Source organism: Rhinopithecus bieti, unplaced genomic scaffold (assembly GCF_001698545.2).
Source record: "Rhinopithecus bieti isolate Rb0 unplaced genomic scaffold, ASM169854v2 scaffold_35609, whole genome shotgun sequence".
Taxonomy (NCBI): Eukaryota; Metazoa; Chordata; class Mammalia; order Primates; family Cercopithecidae; genus Rhinopithecus; species Rhinopithecus bieti.
Window position 1 is genome coordinate 182781 of NW_016815004.1, and position 14676 is coordinate 197456.

Here is a 14676-nt window from a genome sequence, read left to right on the forward strand (position 1 = left end):
CTGGACTTACTACAGTTATCTTTATCCTTAAAAAGAGTGATTTACTGATTCCTAAAAAAACTTTCTTCACAGGTTGTTAAAATTATAATCTCCAACAATTAAATGATTGTGACTTTAAGTACTGCTGGCACAAAAACACTGTGAACAACTGTGTGTTAGGGAGGCTCAAAAGGCAATCAGGACTTTCATTTCCAGCACTGGGAAGGCTAGGTACCATTACTGGCCCCTCTCAGAAAAAAACTAAAGTGTATCAGGGCTAGAGGGGAGATACAAATAAAATAATGGAAAAAAATCCAAAACATTAGTCATATAATAAATGTAAATGGACCAAATGGTCCAGTTAAAAAACAAAGAACGTCTGACTGGGTTCTTTAAAATCCAACTGATCAGTATTTATAAAAGATATATATAAAACACGGATTCAGAAAGGCTGAAAATAAAAGGATGACATAAAGATATAATAGGCAATAGGCCAGGTGTGGTGGCTCATGCCTGTAATCCCAACACTTTGGGAGGCTGAAGCAGATAGATTGCTTGAGCCCAGGAGTTCGAGAACAGCCTGGGCAACACGGAAACCCCGTCCCTACAAAAAGAGAGACAAAGAAAGAAAGAGAGAATGAGAGAAGACAGAAAGAGAGAAACAGAGAGAGAGAAGGGGAGAGAGAAAGAGAGATAAAGAGAGAAACAGAGAGAGAGAGGTATTTATCTGCTGACAAATATTCTGTAATGCCAAATTACCTGCTTACATTTCTAAGTATTACAAGTTTCTACATTCTCTATTGCCTTGCTGTTTCCAAGTTTTAGTTGCTCTCTCTTCATCCATTCACTGATTTAAGATTGGGGGCACACTGCTTGCCTAGTTTACCACCTACTATCTGTTAACACCTTTTATGACAGATGCAACACTGCCTGCTGGCTTTTTTCTGACATTGCTTCTGGGTTTGTCCCTTAGCACCTGCCGAACACCAGCAACGTGAGTGGTTCTAAGCCTCAGAACTCACTCTCTTCACAATCTGACACCTATATAACAGACCGGACTTAGCCAGGTGGTAGGACTATCACTGATTCTTTAGCTTTAAAAAAAAAAGGGGGGGAAGGCTTAACAATAAGTCATTCCATAATTCTTTATGGTGTACATTTGGAAAGAAGTTATGTTATTATAAATATATAAACAAACTTTTTTTCTTATTACAAGAAAAATAATCTTATGTACTGAACAGTTGAAAAAAACTTACAGGTATAGATAGCTTCCTGAATTTCATCCACTAGTGACCTACATATAGCTCTATGTCTTGAAAGATAAAAAGAACAGTATCCACACAATTTATATGAAGAAAACCCTCAGAACAGTGAGATTAAGCCAACAATGAATTAAGAATAAGTCATATATTCCTTATGTGGAAATTGAGTACAAACTAGCAACATTCTTTAATCTCAGGAACTTAGAAGAACTAAAAAAACTTCTGCTAATTGTAAATAAGGAGAAAAAAAGCAAAATTCTCATAATACCTAAAAGATATACCTAATAGTACCTTCTTTCAATTGCCTCAGGATTCTGTCATTTCTTCCAAAATCTTAGATATTTACTAGTTTTAAGAAAGCTTCCTGATTCACAAACATTTATCCTAAACTGTATTATTGAACCAGATTCACATACTGGAGTTACAAGTAACAAGTAGGCCTAAGTTAAGTTTCAAAAACACAAGCCACAACTCCCAGAGCCCCCACCCCCACATTTTAGACTACTGGCATTCAGTTTGAGTATTTCCTTATTTTGGGAAACCCACGGTCTCATTACTTAAATACCATATGTACCTACTTATCTAAAGAGGCAAAGAGCTCCTTAGCGAAAGCTAAGTGTAAAATAATTCCTTTTAGATTTTTTAAAAGTAGGGTGTGATTTTTTTTAAATTCAGGTTAACTAGGTTTGTTAATCTTTTAGAAATACTTTTATTTTGATAAAAATACAGGTATTTTGACTCAACTTTGTTGAGTTTCATCTGCTATGTTTTAAAAATTATAAGAAAACTAGATTAAAGCATGAAACTAAAATTGCCAACACATTTTGCCTTTTGTTTTTCTACTAATGACAGCCATATAGCCCTTTTAGTGGATTCCTCTACTGGTTCAAAGGATACTCCCAAAATAGATCAAGTCACAGACTGGCTATAACTTAAGTCATTCTGCTAACCAATTATCTGATCTCAAGCTCCAAAATTCACATCTAAAATCATTTATTTAAAAAGATCAGACTAGGTACAGTGGCTCATACCTGTAATTCCAGCACTTTGGGAGGCCAAGGCAGTCATATCACTTGAGCCCAGGAGTTTGAGACCAGCCTGGGCAACATGGAGAGACTCCTATCTCTATAAAAAACTTAAAAAAAAAATTAACTGGGTGTGGTAGCACACACCTGTTGTTGAAGCTACTCAAGAGGCTGAGCAGGGAGGACTGCTTGAGCCCTGGAGGTCGAGGCTGCACTCACTGCACTCCAGCCTGGGTGATAGAGCGAGATCCCCATCTCAAAAAAAATAAAAAATAAAAAATAAATTAGCTATGAAATAGTCTTTTTATTTTTTGAAAACATATTTATTTTCCAAGCACTTATTGTGTACATTAGACTCTGTGAATATAAAGATGAAGGACACATTATCTCTGCCTTGAAGAAACCCAGAGTATACTGTGAAGCACAGACCACTACACAAATAAGTACAATAAGAAGTTGACGTTATTGTGACAGAAGTATATGTAGGGATAAAAATGGAAAGGAAAGGTCATTCTAACTGAAGGAAAAGATAACAGAAAACACTTAAGCTTATTCTGGGCTGAGTTTTAAAGATGATGTGTCGACCAGATAGACGAGAAGAAAAGGCGTAAATGTCAGTTTATACACACACATAAAGTATACATGTTATATGGAGAAAATGTTGTGTCTATACACACATATATACACACATGAACTTAAGCAGACTATGTCTACAGTACTTACTATAAAGATAAAAATGTTTAATGCCAAACATCAAACCAAAACGATGTTCAAAGCAAGAATTCTTCCAACATTCATCTAATTGTTTTCTATGCTAGCTGAGAACTGCTTTAAGTTCTCGTTATTTTTACAAAATTATTTTCTTTAAAAAAAGCCTATGAAAATGTTTTTTAAAAGTTATATTTAAAACCTAGTTTTATTTCTTAATTAAAAAACAAACTGCCTTTCAAATGCAAAGACTTTATGCTTTCACTACTTAAATTCTGACATTTTTCTAAAAGTCACCTCATACTGTAGTTCCAAAGCTCAAACATGTTCAAGTTCAATACAAATATACCCCTAACACAATAAACATGGTCTACTTTCACAAAAGAGCTACGTGTTGCTAACACCTCAGTGTTTTTAGTACTGTTTTCAGGGAGTGTATCACATTTGCTGCAAACTATTAACCAAATTTATCTCTAACGACTAGCAGCATGCCACACACACACAGAGAAAGAACAACGTGGGCTTTGTACCTCATGGAGCGTGAGATGTTTCCCATCCTTCCTCTTTGAGTCAAATCTGCCATATATTGCACTGTATTTCCGAATTTCCTCCTCTTTGTGTGGATCATCATCGTTCATCTCAAAGATGTGACCTATCATTTTGGCCAACTTCTTGTTGGTTTTTAGCAGCTCTTTCACTTCGTTCAAGTCACTTTTCGGCAGTGTGGGGGCCATCCGCTCCACACACTCAGCCACAGAGAGCGCAGCGGCAGCATCCAGCGCCTCGCTGCTCTCCTTTGGGGACGCGGGGGAGCCCAGGTCTGCTGGGGAGAGGCTGTGCTCGCTCTCGGTGGCATGGTGGCCTTGCCAGAGTCTGGACTCACCAACACTCTGCAGTGCTAGGCTCCCGACCACATCTGACTTCCCCTGTCCCAAGCTCTGCACACAGGTGGTAGCAGCACATTTGGGGATTTTTAAATGAGGTTCCCGGGCATTGCTACTCCTTTCATAACTACTGCAGGATATTCCCAGCCATGTCGGTGATCCCTCTGGTAATTTATAGATGGGTATGCTACTGACAGGAAGGGAAGTCAGCGGCTGATTGAAAAGCCCAGGGTTTGTGACCCAGTCTCTCAAAGCCTTCTGCAGCCTTCTAACATGAAGGGGCTTGCTAGCCATGCCCACGAGTGCCATGATTTCCAAAAACTCCTCTTCTCCTGCTTCACAGAGTTGCTGGACATCATCCCCACCTTGTTGGATAAAGGCATCAAAATAAGAAAGTAGATTGGCTTTTTGTAATATTCTATACAGCTGCAACTCCCCCAGGGTCCTGGGTAAGGCCGCAGCCATTACTCTGGATGGGTTTAACCTGCCAAAAAAAAAAAAAAAAAAAAAAAAAAAAAAACTCATCATACTTACTTCAAACTTCTTACACCAAATAGGTTAGACTACAGGTTTTAAGAACAAAAATAAGAAGCATCTGCATCGTGACTGCCTGTGAAGGCAGCATTCTCTCTACATACTTTATCTCTTTCTGCACTCCTAACAATCTTATAGGTCAGTAACTAAACTGACCTATTTTCCCAAAAGAGAATAACTGGTAAGCAGGAATCTGGAGGTTCAAACCAAGGCTCAAACCAAGGGTTTCATGTCCTGTATTTTTGGCTATATACTTTGCTACTGCCAAGGTATGGACGCAGGTGGAGTGAAAGACAATCAAATTTAGCAGGAGGTAAGAAGCAGAGGATGCTACCATTTGCTGAATACTTATTTTGTGCCAGGCAATACAATAAACACTTTATATTACACATGTCTTAATTCTCACAAGGGCCCTGTGACACAGGTACAGTTATTCCCATTTTATAGAGAAAAAATGTGCAAGATGAGTCTGGCAGGCAGAGGAAGATAGCTTTCAGTATGAATTGGAGATGAGAAATAGAAGGTGGTATATTCAGGAATCAAGAAAGAAGAGGTAGAGAAAAGTCAAACAAGTAAGTGAGAAGACTCGGTGATCACTTAGATCTAAGTGAGGAAGGAAGTTACCCTTTATTGACATTTATTGATGAAGAAAACAGTTACCGTTTATTTGCACTCTGTGGTTTAAGGAGAGTTACAGGTAACTATGAGATTACATCTGAGAGTTCAGAAATCTAACAGGCATTAGGGACACAGAAAAATAAGGATGATGGGATTCCCTTTCAAACACATGGCACTCGCACATGGCACAGGGTAGAATGCTTATGTAGAACGGCCCTGCATGCAAAATAATAGACTAGAACCTAACTATGTATCAGGGAGAGGGCTGTAGGATAAAAAAAGGAGGGTGAGTGATCCCTCCAAAGCAGCAGCAGAAAGCCTAAGACAGAGTCAAAGAAGAAACATACTTTTAGAGCTCAAGCAAGACAAAGAAGTCTGTTTTTAAAGAGACAGAACAAGACTCAGCAAAGTACTTCTTGACCTCTTAGCAGCCTTTAAAAGTTGTTCACAGTTGCCTGGAGACCTCCCACATACAAAGAGGAGTTGGCCAAGTACTTCCATTTAAGAGAAACAAATAAACTTGTAATCAAATGCACCCTTAGGATTAAAAGTACCCTGTAGCCCTCTATGGAGAAAATAACAGAAGGCTAAAAGAACATGTGCATCAGAGAAAAATGGAAGGCCCACTCTCAACTCTGACAGTATGCAGTAATAGTTAACTGGGACATCCCTGGAAGCCAAGAAGTCACCGAACTTGGGACTTTTGTTTTTTGCCACCAATCAGAATGCTACACAAAATTCTAGTCTCAGCCACTCCAACCCAGGAGAATGGGTGTCCCTACCACTCTAAGCACTGCCTACTGGAAGCCCCATCTCCTGGAACCTGTGTGTCATCCACAATCTGTTTTGACTTCCTCAAATTTTGTGTCTCTTTCTTTGCAAGGGTGAGTATGGGCATAACCAGGTTACCTGATGACTTCCCAAAAGACAACAAAGGCTGAATTAGGGCCCCGTAGCTTCTACTAACACCCAGGAAATCACTTGGGGTGCTTTTGAAAAATACAGTTTCCCAGGTGCCTGAGATGCATCTCAGGAGACTCCTATGATTAGGCAAATCTGACAAACTGCACAAGATTCCTACTTAATAAATCCTTCAGGCACCACAAACTCCTACAGGTCCTGTGATGATCCAGGTAATTCTTTAGGTCAAACTTCACATTCATGCCACCTCAGTCCTCCGGATAAAAAAACGTTCCTGCATCTTCTAAATCACCTAAAGGAGGCTCTGTGTGTCCTTCCACTCCAGGGAGAGTCTATCACCCACCTGGGCACTAACTCACAACAACAGAGCTTTCAGGAGTTACAGACCCAAGTTTAGGGCTTTATTAAACTACACTATACCAAATAGAAGGGCTGCTATAAAGTGTCAGAGGTGGAAGAAAGGAAACTTACTTTCCTATCATATACCTCATGCAATTCCTCATAGGCTTTTGATGCAAGAATACAAAAAAAAAAAAAGGACATGTATAATGTGTATATACATACACATGATCAAAATAGACTGTGGAAGACACAGAAGTTCCAAGACGTGGGGCTTCCCAGTAGTACACACACAGTCTTTTTTTTTTTTTTTTTCTATAAGAGGACTGTAATTCTGCAAGGTTTACAGGGTGATCAATTAACTCACCATATGTACTTCTCACATTATGGAATAGAGGAGAGATTACATGAGGACATCTAGAAAAACACTTTTCATCTTTTATGAGCAATAAGAAAAAAATATATGTTAGACAAATACCAAAGAGAAACTTACGAATGAAAACACCCAAGCTTATATTTTGTTCTTCTGAGATAAGGCAATGATTTTAGAAAACAATTTTCAAGTTTTATCCTTTCTCATCTTTACCGATTTAAAAAAAATGAAACCCCCTAGTTCTTAAGAGAAAGCCCTCTGTATGGGTAAGAAAGTAGTTATGAATATAATATCTCCATAAAGACTGATAGGACCAAGTGTATATTTCCAAAGCCAAGATAATAGATGCAAGATAACTAAGTAACCGATTCAGTCCCTGGAGGCTTTCTAGAGGCCCACACTTACTACTGGGAAAGGAGTTTTCCTACTAAGCTTTTGCTTTAAGACAATGTTTCCGTTTCCTTCCAAAGCTTGCTGTGATAATTTAAACACCCACCCTTTCATACATTAACTTGATGTGATTTGAAAGAAAACTTTTACGAGATTTTGTTTTCACAAAATCTGTAACCATTAATGCTTCAACATGAAGGTCAAATAAATCAAAAGAAAGCTTCTACCTGTATCTCTCCAATCTGAAGTAAATATAAAATGGGTCCTTAACACGTTACATACAGGTAGCTTATAGTATTGTAAATCTACTCAGCTGAAAACTACTGTTACCTGACCTTTTCAAGATATCCTGGAACGACCACTCTGACTTTTCAACGAATTCCAGTTAAGAGAAACCAGTTAACTGCATTCAAAAGTTAACTCTGAGGCCTTGCTGCCAATGTACAGCAAACTTCTACTTCCACCAGCTTAAATGTTCCTCCCCTGCTCAGCCCAATAAAAGAATCCCAATGATGTCAGGGGAAGAGGAATTAAACAATGCATTAAGACCATTTGTTGTTGTTATTCACTGATCTTTTACACAGTAATCATTTGTTACAAAACTTTTTTAAAAACTCACTTTGGCTCCTTACAGGGTAGCATCAGTCACCTGCCAGGTTCCAACTGTGCTAAGTGAAGTAAGGAGCTAGTCTGGCCCACAAAGTACTGGTCAACTGCTGTTTCGCTATGGAAAACAAAATTTCCCTAACAGTCTCCAAGCTGGGATGTGAGGATTTTTTGATAGGACAGAGGCCTTTGTCACTAGGGAAAAGAAGAACCATTCCTTCGAACCTGACTCAGACCAGCTTGTTTTCTGGGCTCACCATTCTATCAAAACTCTGGGCCTCTCTCTCACTAATCTCTCTGCTACATGGTATCACTCCTTGAGATGGTCTTCGCCTTACTTTGGTAATGCTGTATTATTTGTTTTTCCTTCTTTCTCTCATTATATTCTAAGAATTCTCCAAATTTTTATATTGCATCTCTTTTCTATTGTGTGTCTGTAATTTTCTTTTGATGATCTCACCCATTTCCAGGCTTTAATTATCACTATAGGCAGATGACCTCCAAATCTGTATTTGCAGCTTGGACTAGGGCCATGGAGTCACTCCAAGTGTTCTCCAATCCAAATGCACACAAAGCACTGACTGCTGAGTGAAAAAGATGCCTCTCACACACGTCTACTTTGCAAATGAAGGTAAACAGACACTTGTTATTTAGGAAAATAAAACTCACTTAAAAGTATAACTTAAGTTTTGTTTTGTCTTTATATGTATTCTCAAAAAACAAATACTAAAAGTAGTCATGAATATTTGCAATTTTTTTATTTAAAAAGCTATCCTCACACCTGGAAAGTTCAGAACCATCAGCCCAAATTGTTCTTCTAAACTGTAATTTGGCGTTCCACCTGGGCATTGTCAACACCTCAAATCTGATGTGTCTGAAAGCAAGTACATTCTCTCATTTTCTTCCCCTCTTCCAGATTCCCAAGTCTACTTCTTTCCAATTCTCTTAGTTCTTTCAGTTGCACCGCGAGTCTTTTCAGTTTCCTGGATTTAAGTAAGTTTGGATTCCGTTTTTGCTTTTGGTTCTTTCTTCCTCAAATCTACATGTCCTTAGGCTACACCACTTCTTTCTCTGCCTCAAAAGCACCAGATTCTAGTGTTCATTGTTTCTTGCCCCAACTTTGAAAAAAGCTCCTTCACCTTCAATAGATCCCGCACTGCAATGCTAAGTTTACAAAGTTGCAAACTTCTCCACCAGTGCATAAAGAAATCCAAACTACTCATATAGGCACCCCAGACCCAAGCCTATCTCTTTCCAGCCTTTCTCTGTTCCTTAACATGCCCATATACTTGTTCCAAGCAGATACATTAGGCATTCCTCAAATATGCATTCCACTTCCCTGCTCCTGTGCCAGGTATCCTCTCCCCCTCCAACCTCCACAGCCTTTCCCAAAACGTCTTTCCCACTACCCCTGGCTGCAGCTGTCCTCGCCCTTCTCCCAACTCCACAACATTTTGTCTCTCTCTCTTATATTTTGAACTATTCAAATACACCATGAACTAAGCCAGTTCCGGGGAACAGAGGAAAGACAGTTCTTCATGGAGAGTCAGTTATCAGCAAGGAGAAAGACAAGCAGCGGAGACTTACACAATGTGGTAAATGCTGTGCAGCTGTGAAGGAGTCATGGCACAAGGAAGGCAACATGCCTGGCTCTGCAGAACAAGTCACTGTTAGGTTATAAGCACCTTGAGGGCAGAATTAGGTTTCATTACTCTTTTGTCTCCCTTTATTCCTAGCAAAGTTTCTATGATAAATAACATTTCTGGAAAGGTTGCTGTGCAATGAAACTCAATGTCTTGAGTCAGAATCTGATCAGCAAACTTTCATATTCCAAAATGGGGGCCTTCTGTGTAAACTGGTATCTCAATGAATTGCCAATCCAATAACAGGGCATCCTGTTACTTTAGCTACAATCCTTTTCATTCTCTCATCCTTAATACTTGTTCTTTCTTAAAAAGCTATATGGTGCACTCCTATAACATGGCTATTCTCCCAAGAAAGCAAAAGATGCTCTCCCAATACAGGAACTACAAGTGATTAGTGTTATACATCATGGATCGAGTCCGGCCCCAACACCTGCCTTTTAAGAATTCAAGTTCAGTCATGAGATCCTAGGTCGTTGCTTCTCTGTTCCTATAAACACAGTGTAAGTCATCATCAAATATGTATCTCATTAATAATCCATATAGTCAAAGGGATTTATAATCACTGTTCTTGCATCTTCTCCCCTCCATGCTATGAGAATCATTATTATATACACATACACAAACATATATAGCAATACACATATGCACACACTTCCAGGAGTGGGAAGAAACCAAGGGCAAAATCCTAGTAAGGCTTAACTTATTTATGCAGAAGACTAGAAATTCTCTCCCCCAACGCAGCCTGCAATTTTTACTTTAAAATTATCTGAGTCAATAGCAACCTCTTACAGACTTACGAAAATGTGAAAACCTTGGAAAGAGTTAAGAGCTCATGAGTCATTTACAGATTAAGGTAAATTAGTTCCACCAGATTGTTTTCCTCTTAACATCTAGACAAGATCTGATGCACGTTAATGAAATATTGAGATGAGAAATGGGGACAATGAAAATAGGAAATCTGAGGACAGAAAGACTACACTTAGAGCCTCTGAAGTAGTCCAAGTTTAGGAGAATATAGCTTGAAGGTATAGGGGCCTGGGAGAAGGGTGAAATGGGTACACCAGAGGCTGAAACTGAAAAGGTTTACGAAAAGCAAGAATCTGACTTAGGGAAGGATGAGCCTCTATGTCAGGTGTGTCCAATCTTTTGGCTTCCCTGAGCCACACTGGAAGAATTGTCCTGGGCCACACAAAAAATACACTAACGATAGCTGATGAGCTTTAAAAAAAAATGGCAAAAAAGCCTCATAATGTTTTAAGAAAGTTTATGCATTTGCGTTGGGCCGCATTCAAAGCCCTCCTGGGCTGCGTGCAACCACAGGCCTCAGGTTGGACAAGCTTGCTCTATGCAATTAATTATTTTTGCTTTTATTTTCATCCTAGAACCCAGAACTCAAGCTAAAATGATTAAATGTAGTTCAGCTACATTTGCGGGGTTGCCCTAAGTACTAACTCCCATGTGTGTTTCAAGTTCCAAATGATTTACCTAGGCACATATTAGTAAGCGGTGTACCATATAAATCAAGACACTTTTGGATCTTAGCTATGACTTAAATATATACCTTCTAGTGAACTGAGGGTAATTTGGGAAACTTAAAATGTCATTTCTTACTGATTTGTTTCTAAATCCCGAATGAAGCTGGAAAAAAATTTTAAGAGCCGGGCGCAGTGGCTCAGGCCTGTAATCCCAGCACTTTGGGAGGCCGAGGCGGATGGATCACGAGGTCAGGAGATCGAGACCATCCTGGCTAACACCATGAAACCCGGTCTCTACTAAAAAATACAAAAAACTAGCCGGGCGAGGTGGCGGGCGCCTGTAGTCCCAGCTACTCGGGAGGCTGAGGCAGAAGAAAGGCGTGAATCCGGGGGGCGGAGCTTGCAGCGAGCCGAGATCGCGCCACTGCACTCCAGCCTGGGGCACAGAGCAAGACTCCGTCTCCAAAAAAAAAAATTTTTTAGAGACACCTTAAAATTTTAATAAAAATTTTCAGTGTGAGATTAAATTTATTTTCCAAAATTAGAAAAAACTAAACCAGATTTATTTTGCTAAATAACTATGTATTCATTTAACTATAACAACAATAAGCAAATACTAGCATTTCATATAATGGCTGGAAATCCTCAACCAACCTACCATCAAGTCATTTAACAAACATTAAGTACCCACTGTGTACAGAGTATGCAGGCAATATTTATAAGTTTTTTCACCTTTTCAGAAGTTTCTCTGTAAAATCATTAAATATACTATGCAAATTAATGGATCACCCCCTAAATACAATGTAGTGAGAAATGACAAACTCTTTGAAAGCTTAATGGTATGTTTTAGCTTTGCGAATTCTTACAAGACGAGGATCACTATTTTTTCCAAGCATCAACTTCTCAAATTTCCAACTTGTTCCATTAAGTTTAAGGAGTATATTCTACTGTTGTATGACTTATTGAACATGTCAGATCAGAAAGGGAATTTGCATTTAATATAGTAACTGTACCATTCTATTGTTGAAAAGGATAAAAGAAGCAGGTAAGATAAAAATAAATCCGAAGCAAAGGGGCTAACAACCTTCTATTATGCTCAAGTGGGTATTATTTATGTTATAATATGTTTAGCAAATTCCACCATGAAATATACATAGACGGGTTGATTACACATTAGCATGATCTTAAACTGTTTAAAACATATTATAAAATGGTCACTTCCATCCAAAACACAGCTTTGCATTTAAAGGTAAATTTTACAAAGATTTCATTTCCAAAAATGCACATAAATAGCACTCACAAAAAACAGCTCCAGGCTTGTTATAATGGAATAAATGAGTCCTAAGTCTTAGGCCAATGTAACCTGACATAACTTCGGAGGCTAAGGTGGGCTAATCCCTTGGCCCAGGAGTTTGAGGCCAACCTGGGCAACATAGCGAGACCCCATGTCTATATTTTCTTTAGAAACTGACATACTTCTGTTTTCATCCAACCTGAACTTTAAATATTTAAAGTTCATTAACAAATTCGTCAAAGATGTCCCCCACTTTATAATTTTTTCTTTCAAAGAAGTATCCACAGTGCAACCCCCCCAAATATTTAATAAACCAATAGGTTCTTAGCTATAGCGTGATGAAAATACATAATGTTTTCACTGTTTCTCTAAGGAGAATAAACATCTATTAACTTTCTCATACGACAGTGGATGATATTTGCCACTTACAAAAAAGAGATTGCTCAATTGAATTAATAATTTTGAAATAAGATGAGATAAAGTATTTATTAGATAGACCAAGTTATTTGCTAGACATATAAGCTTACTAAACGTCCTTGTAACAGCCATAGTAATTCTAAGAATTTGTCATTTGAATTACATTCATAATTAGCAGGCAGAATAAAATAAAAATCTACAGTGCCTCAATGTTTTCATTATTACTATTATTACTGATACCTTCACAAGTAGTAACAAGAGACCATCAGAGCCAAGAAAAAAAAAATTTAAATAGCGAAATGGCATATTAACTTTAGTGCAAAATGGCAAAAATAATAAAATTGAAACAAGAACGCTTCTTCCAGAAGTTCCTTGAAATTTTCTTTCAAGACCTAATGTTCCAATATGTAATACCAAATCAGGGATAAAAAAGGCTGACCTAGCCAGCCATCTACAAAGTCTCATGAAAACCCTTATTTGTATGTTAATACCGATGACAAAATATAATACTTTTAAAAATGAAAGTATAATATTAAATGTCTCAAAGGACACAAATATGGAGGAGAAAAAGATAGCCTTTCATCTAAGAGCCACTTTCACTGGCACTCAGATTAGATCAGGAGCAGCTCTTTCAGGTCTTCAGGAAAAGCTCAATCTCCACCCAAAACAAAAAAAGCAAATCCTATGCATCCTCTCTTCTCATACTTCTTATAACACACACACAGATTATGAAATACCATAATTGAGTATGTTGTTCAGGGAAAAATTTTCAAAACAGTGAAAACCTAGGAAGGTAAGTCATTGCGTGAATACTTTAACAACAGCTAAGCATTTCCTACGTGACTAATCTATTTTAAATTCGCTTCCTCTGTTCCTATGCAATCTCATATTATCTATTAAAACTGCCAAAATATTTTTAAACAAGATCTGAGAATTCCTCTTTCAGCTTCTGATCTTTGCACTCCTTGAGTTGGCAGACACGTCACTGGCAAACCAACTGGTAGTGACAAGTTACTCCAAATCGACTCTTTCAGATGAAATTTTAAATTAACAGCCATCGCAAAATTTTCGGTGCCTCCCGAATCTCAGGAAGCCAGGAGTAAGTACATGCAACTCTACGATTCCTCCGGATCACTTGCTGCAAAACTTGGTCTGCAGAATCTACAAATGCATATTCCATCTCAACTATCCCTTTCCCCAAGATCCTTCAACATTCAGGCTTATCAGAAGTGTCGTTTCCTATCTCAAGCTTTGGAAACTCTGAGCTTGCAGACCACAAAGATTGGATAGTATTTTCAGTGTTTCTCCATGATAAGGTCACACACACACCTCTGCATCCAAGGCTTGTGCGTCCCACATGTTTGCAAATTCCTCATCGGCCTTAGAGGCACAAAGAGTTTCTCGCTTCCCTGCACCTCAGTGCCAAGTTTCTGTAAGCCACTTCCACGCAAAACTCTCCTTCCGCTTTTAAAAAGAAAACTATATTCGTAAGGGGAGGATACCCAAGAAGAAAATCGAGACGGTAAGTGCAGCACTTTTATAAAGTAAACAAACAAAAAGACCGCCCTGACAAAGGCGACTGCAAAACTCTGGGGCTGGCGCTCACAACCCACATCGCACACCCCCACAGCGCCCCACGGTTCCTCCGAGCGCCGCGAGACGCCCCCAGCCCCCTTGGCAGAACGGACTCGGCACCCCAAGCTTTCTCGGAGGGAAAATGCACGAGTCAGGGCCGCGCTCCCCGCGGCCCTGGCACACCGAATGTCTCCGGGAATCGCCCACTCGAGCCCGGGGCCGCCCTCTCCTTCCGGCGGCGGCCGCGCGGAGCCCACTCCCCGGACACCGACCCCAAAGTGCCCGCGCGGCCCCGCGACTCCGCCGCCCCAAGTTCGCCCGCGGCCGCTCTGCCGCGAAAGCGTCCCGCACTTGGCGGACCGGGAGTGGCGACCGTCCGCTCCGGTACGTACTCAGCCAGCGGCTGCAGCGGTCTTGGCGCGCTCTCCCCGAGGACTGTTCAGCCCCAACTCCGAAGCGACGGCCCCCGGCTGTCCCTCCTCTGGCGGCTGCAGGAGCCGGGACGCCCCCGCTCCCATCGAGGGGGGAAGGGAAGGTGGTGGGCGCGCTCTCTCTGCTCCCCCCGCTAGCTCGGGCCCGCCGCTTCTTCCCGCCCACCCGCCCCGACGGCGCTCGCTTGGCCGCGGCGGC

General features: G+C 40.0%; 1 protein-coding gene across 4 annotated transcripts in view; it reads right to left on the reverse strand.

The window, feature by feature from the left end:
- NAB1 (NGFI-A binding protein 1) overlaps positions 1-14676 on the reverse strand; it is a 40935-nt gene extending 26259 nt beyond the window's left edge. For 2 of the 4 annotated variants that reach the window (XM_017852910.1, XM_017852909.1), the window contains exons 1-3: positions 14439-14670; positions 13801-13935; positions 3505-4342 (exon numbers count right to left, since the gene is read on the reverse strand). In XM_017852910.1, coding sequence (XP_017708399.1) covers positions 3505-4342; positions 13801-13847 — 885 coding nt within the window. In that variant the 5' untranslated portion in view covers positions 13848-13935; positions 14439-14670. Of the gene's footprint in view, positions 1-3504; positions 4343-9226; positions 9748-13800; positions 13936-14438 lie in introns of those variants that run through there. The other 2 variants (XM_017852912.1, XM_017852911.1) reach the window with 2 other exon arrangements.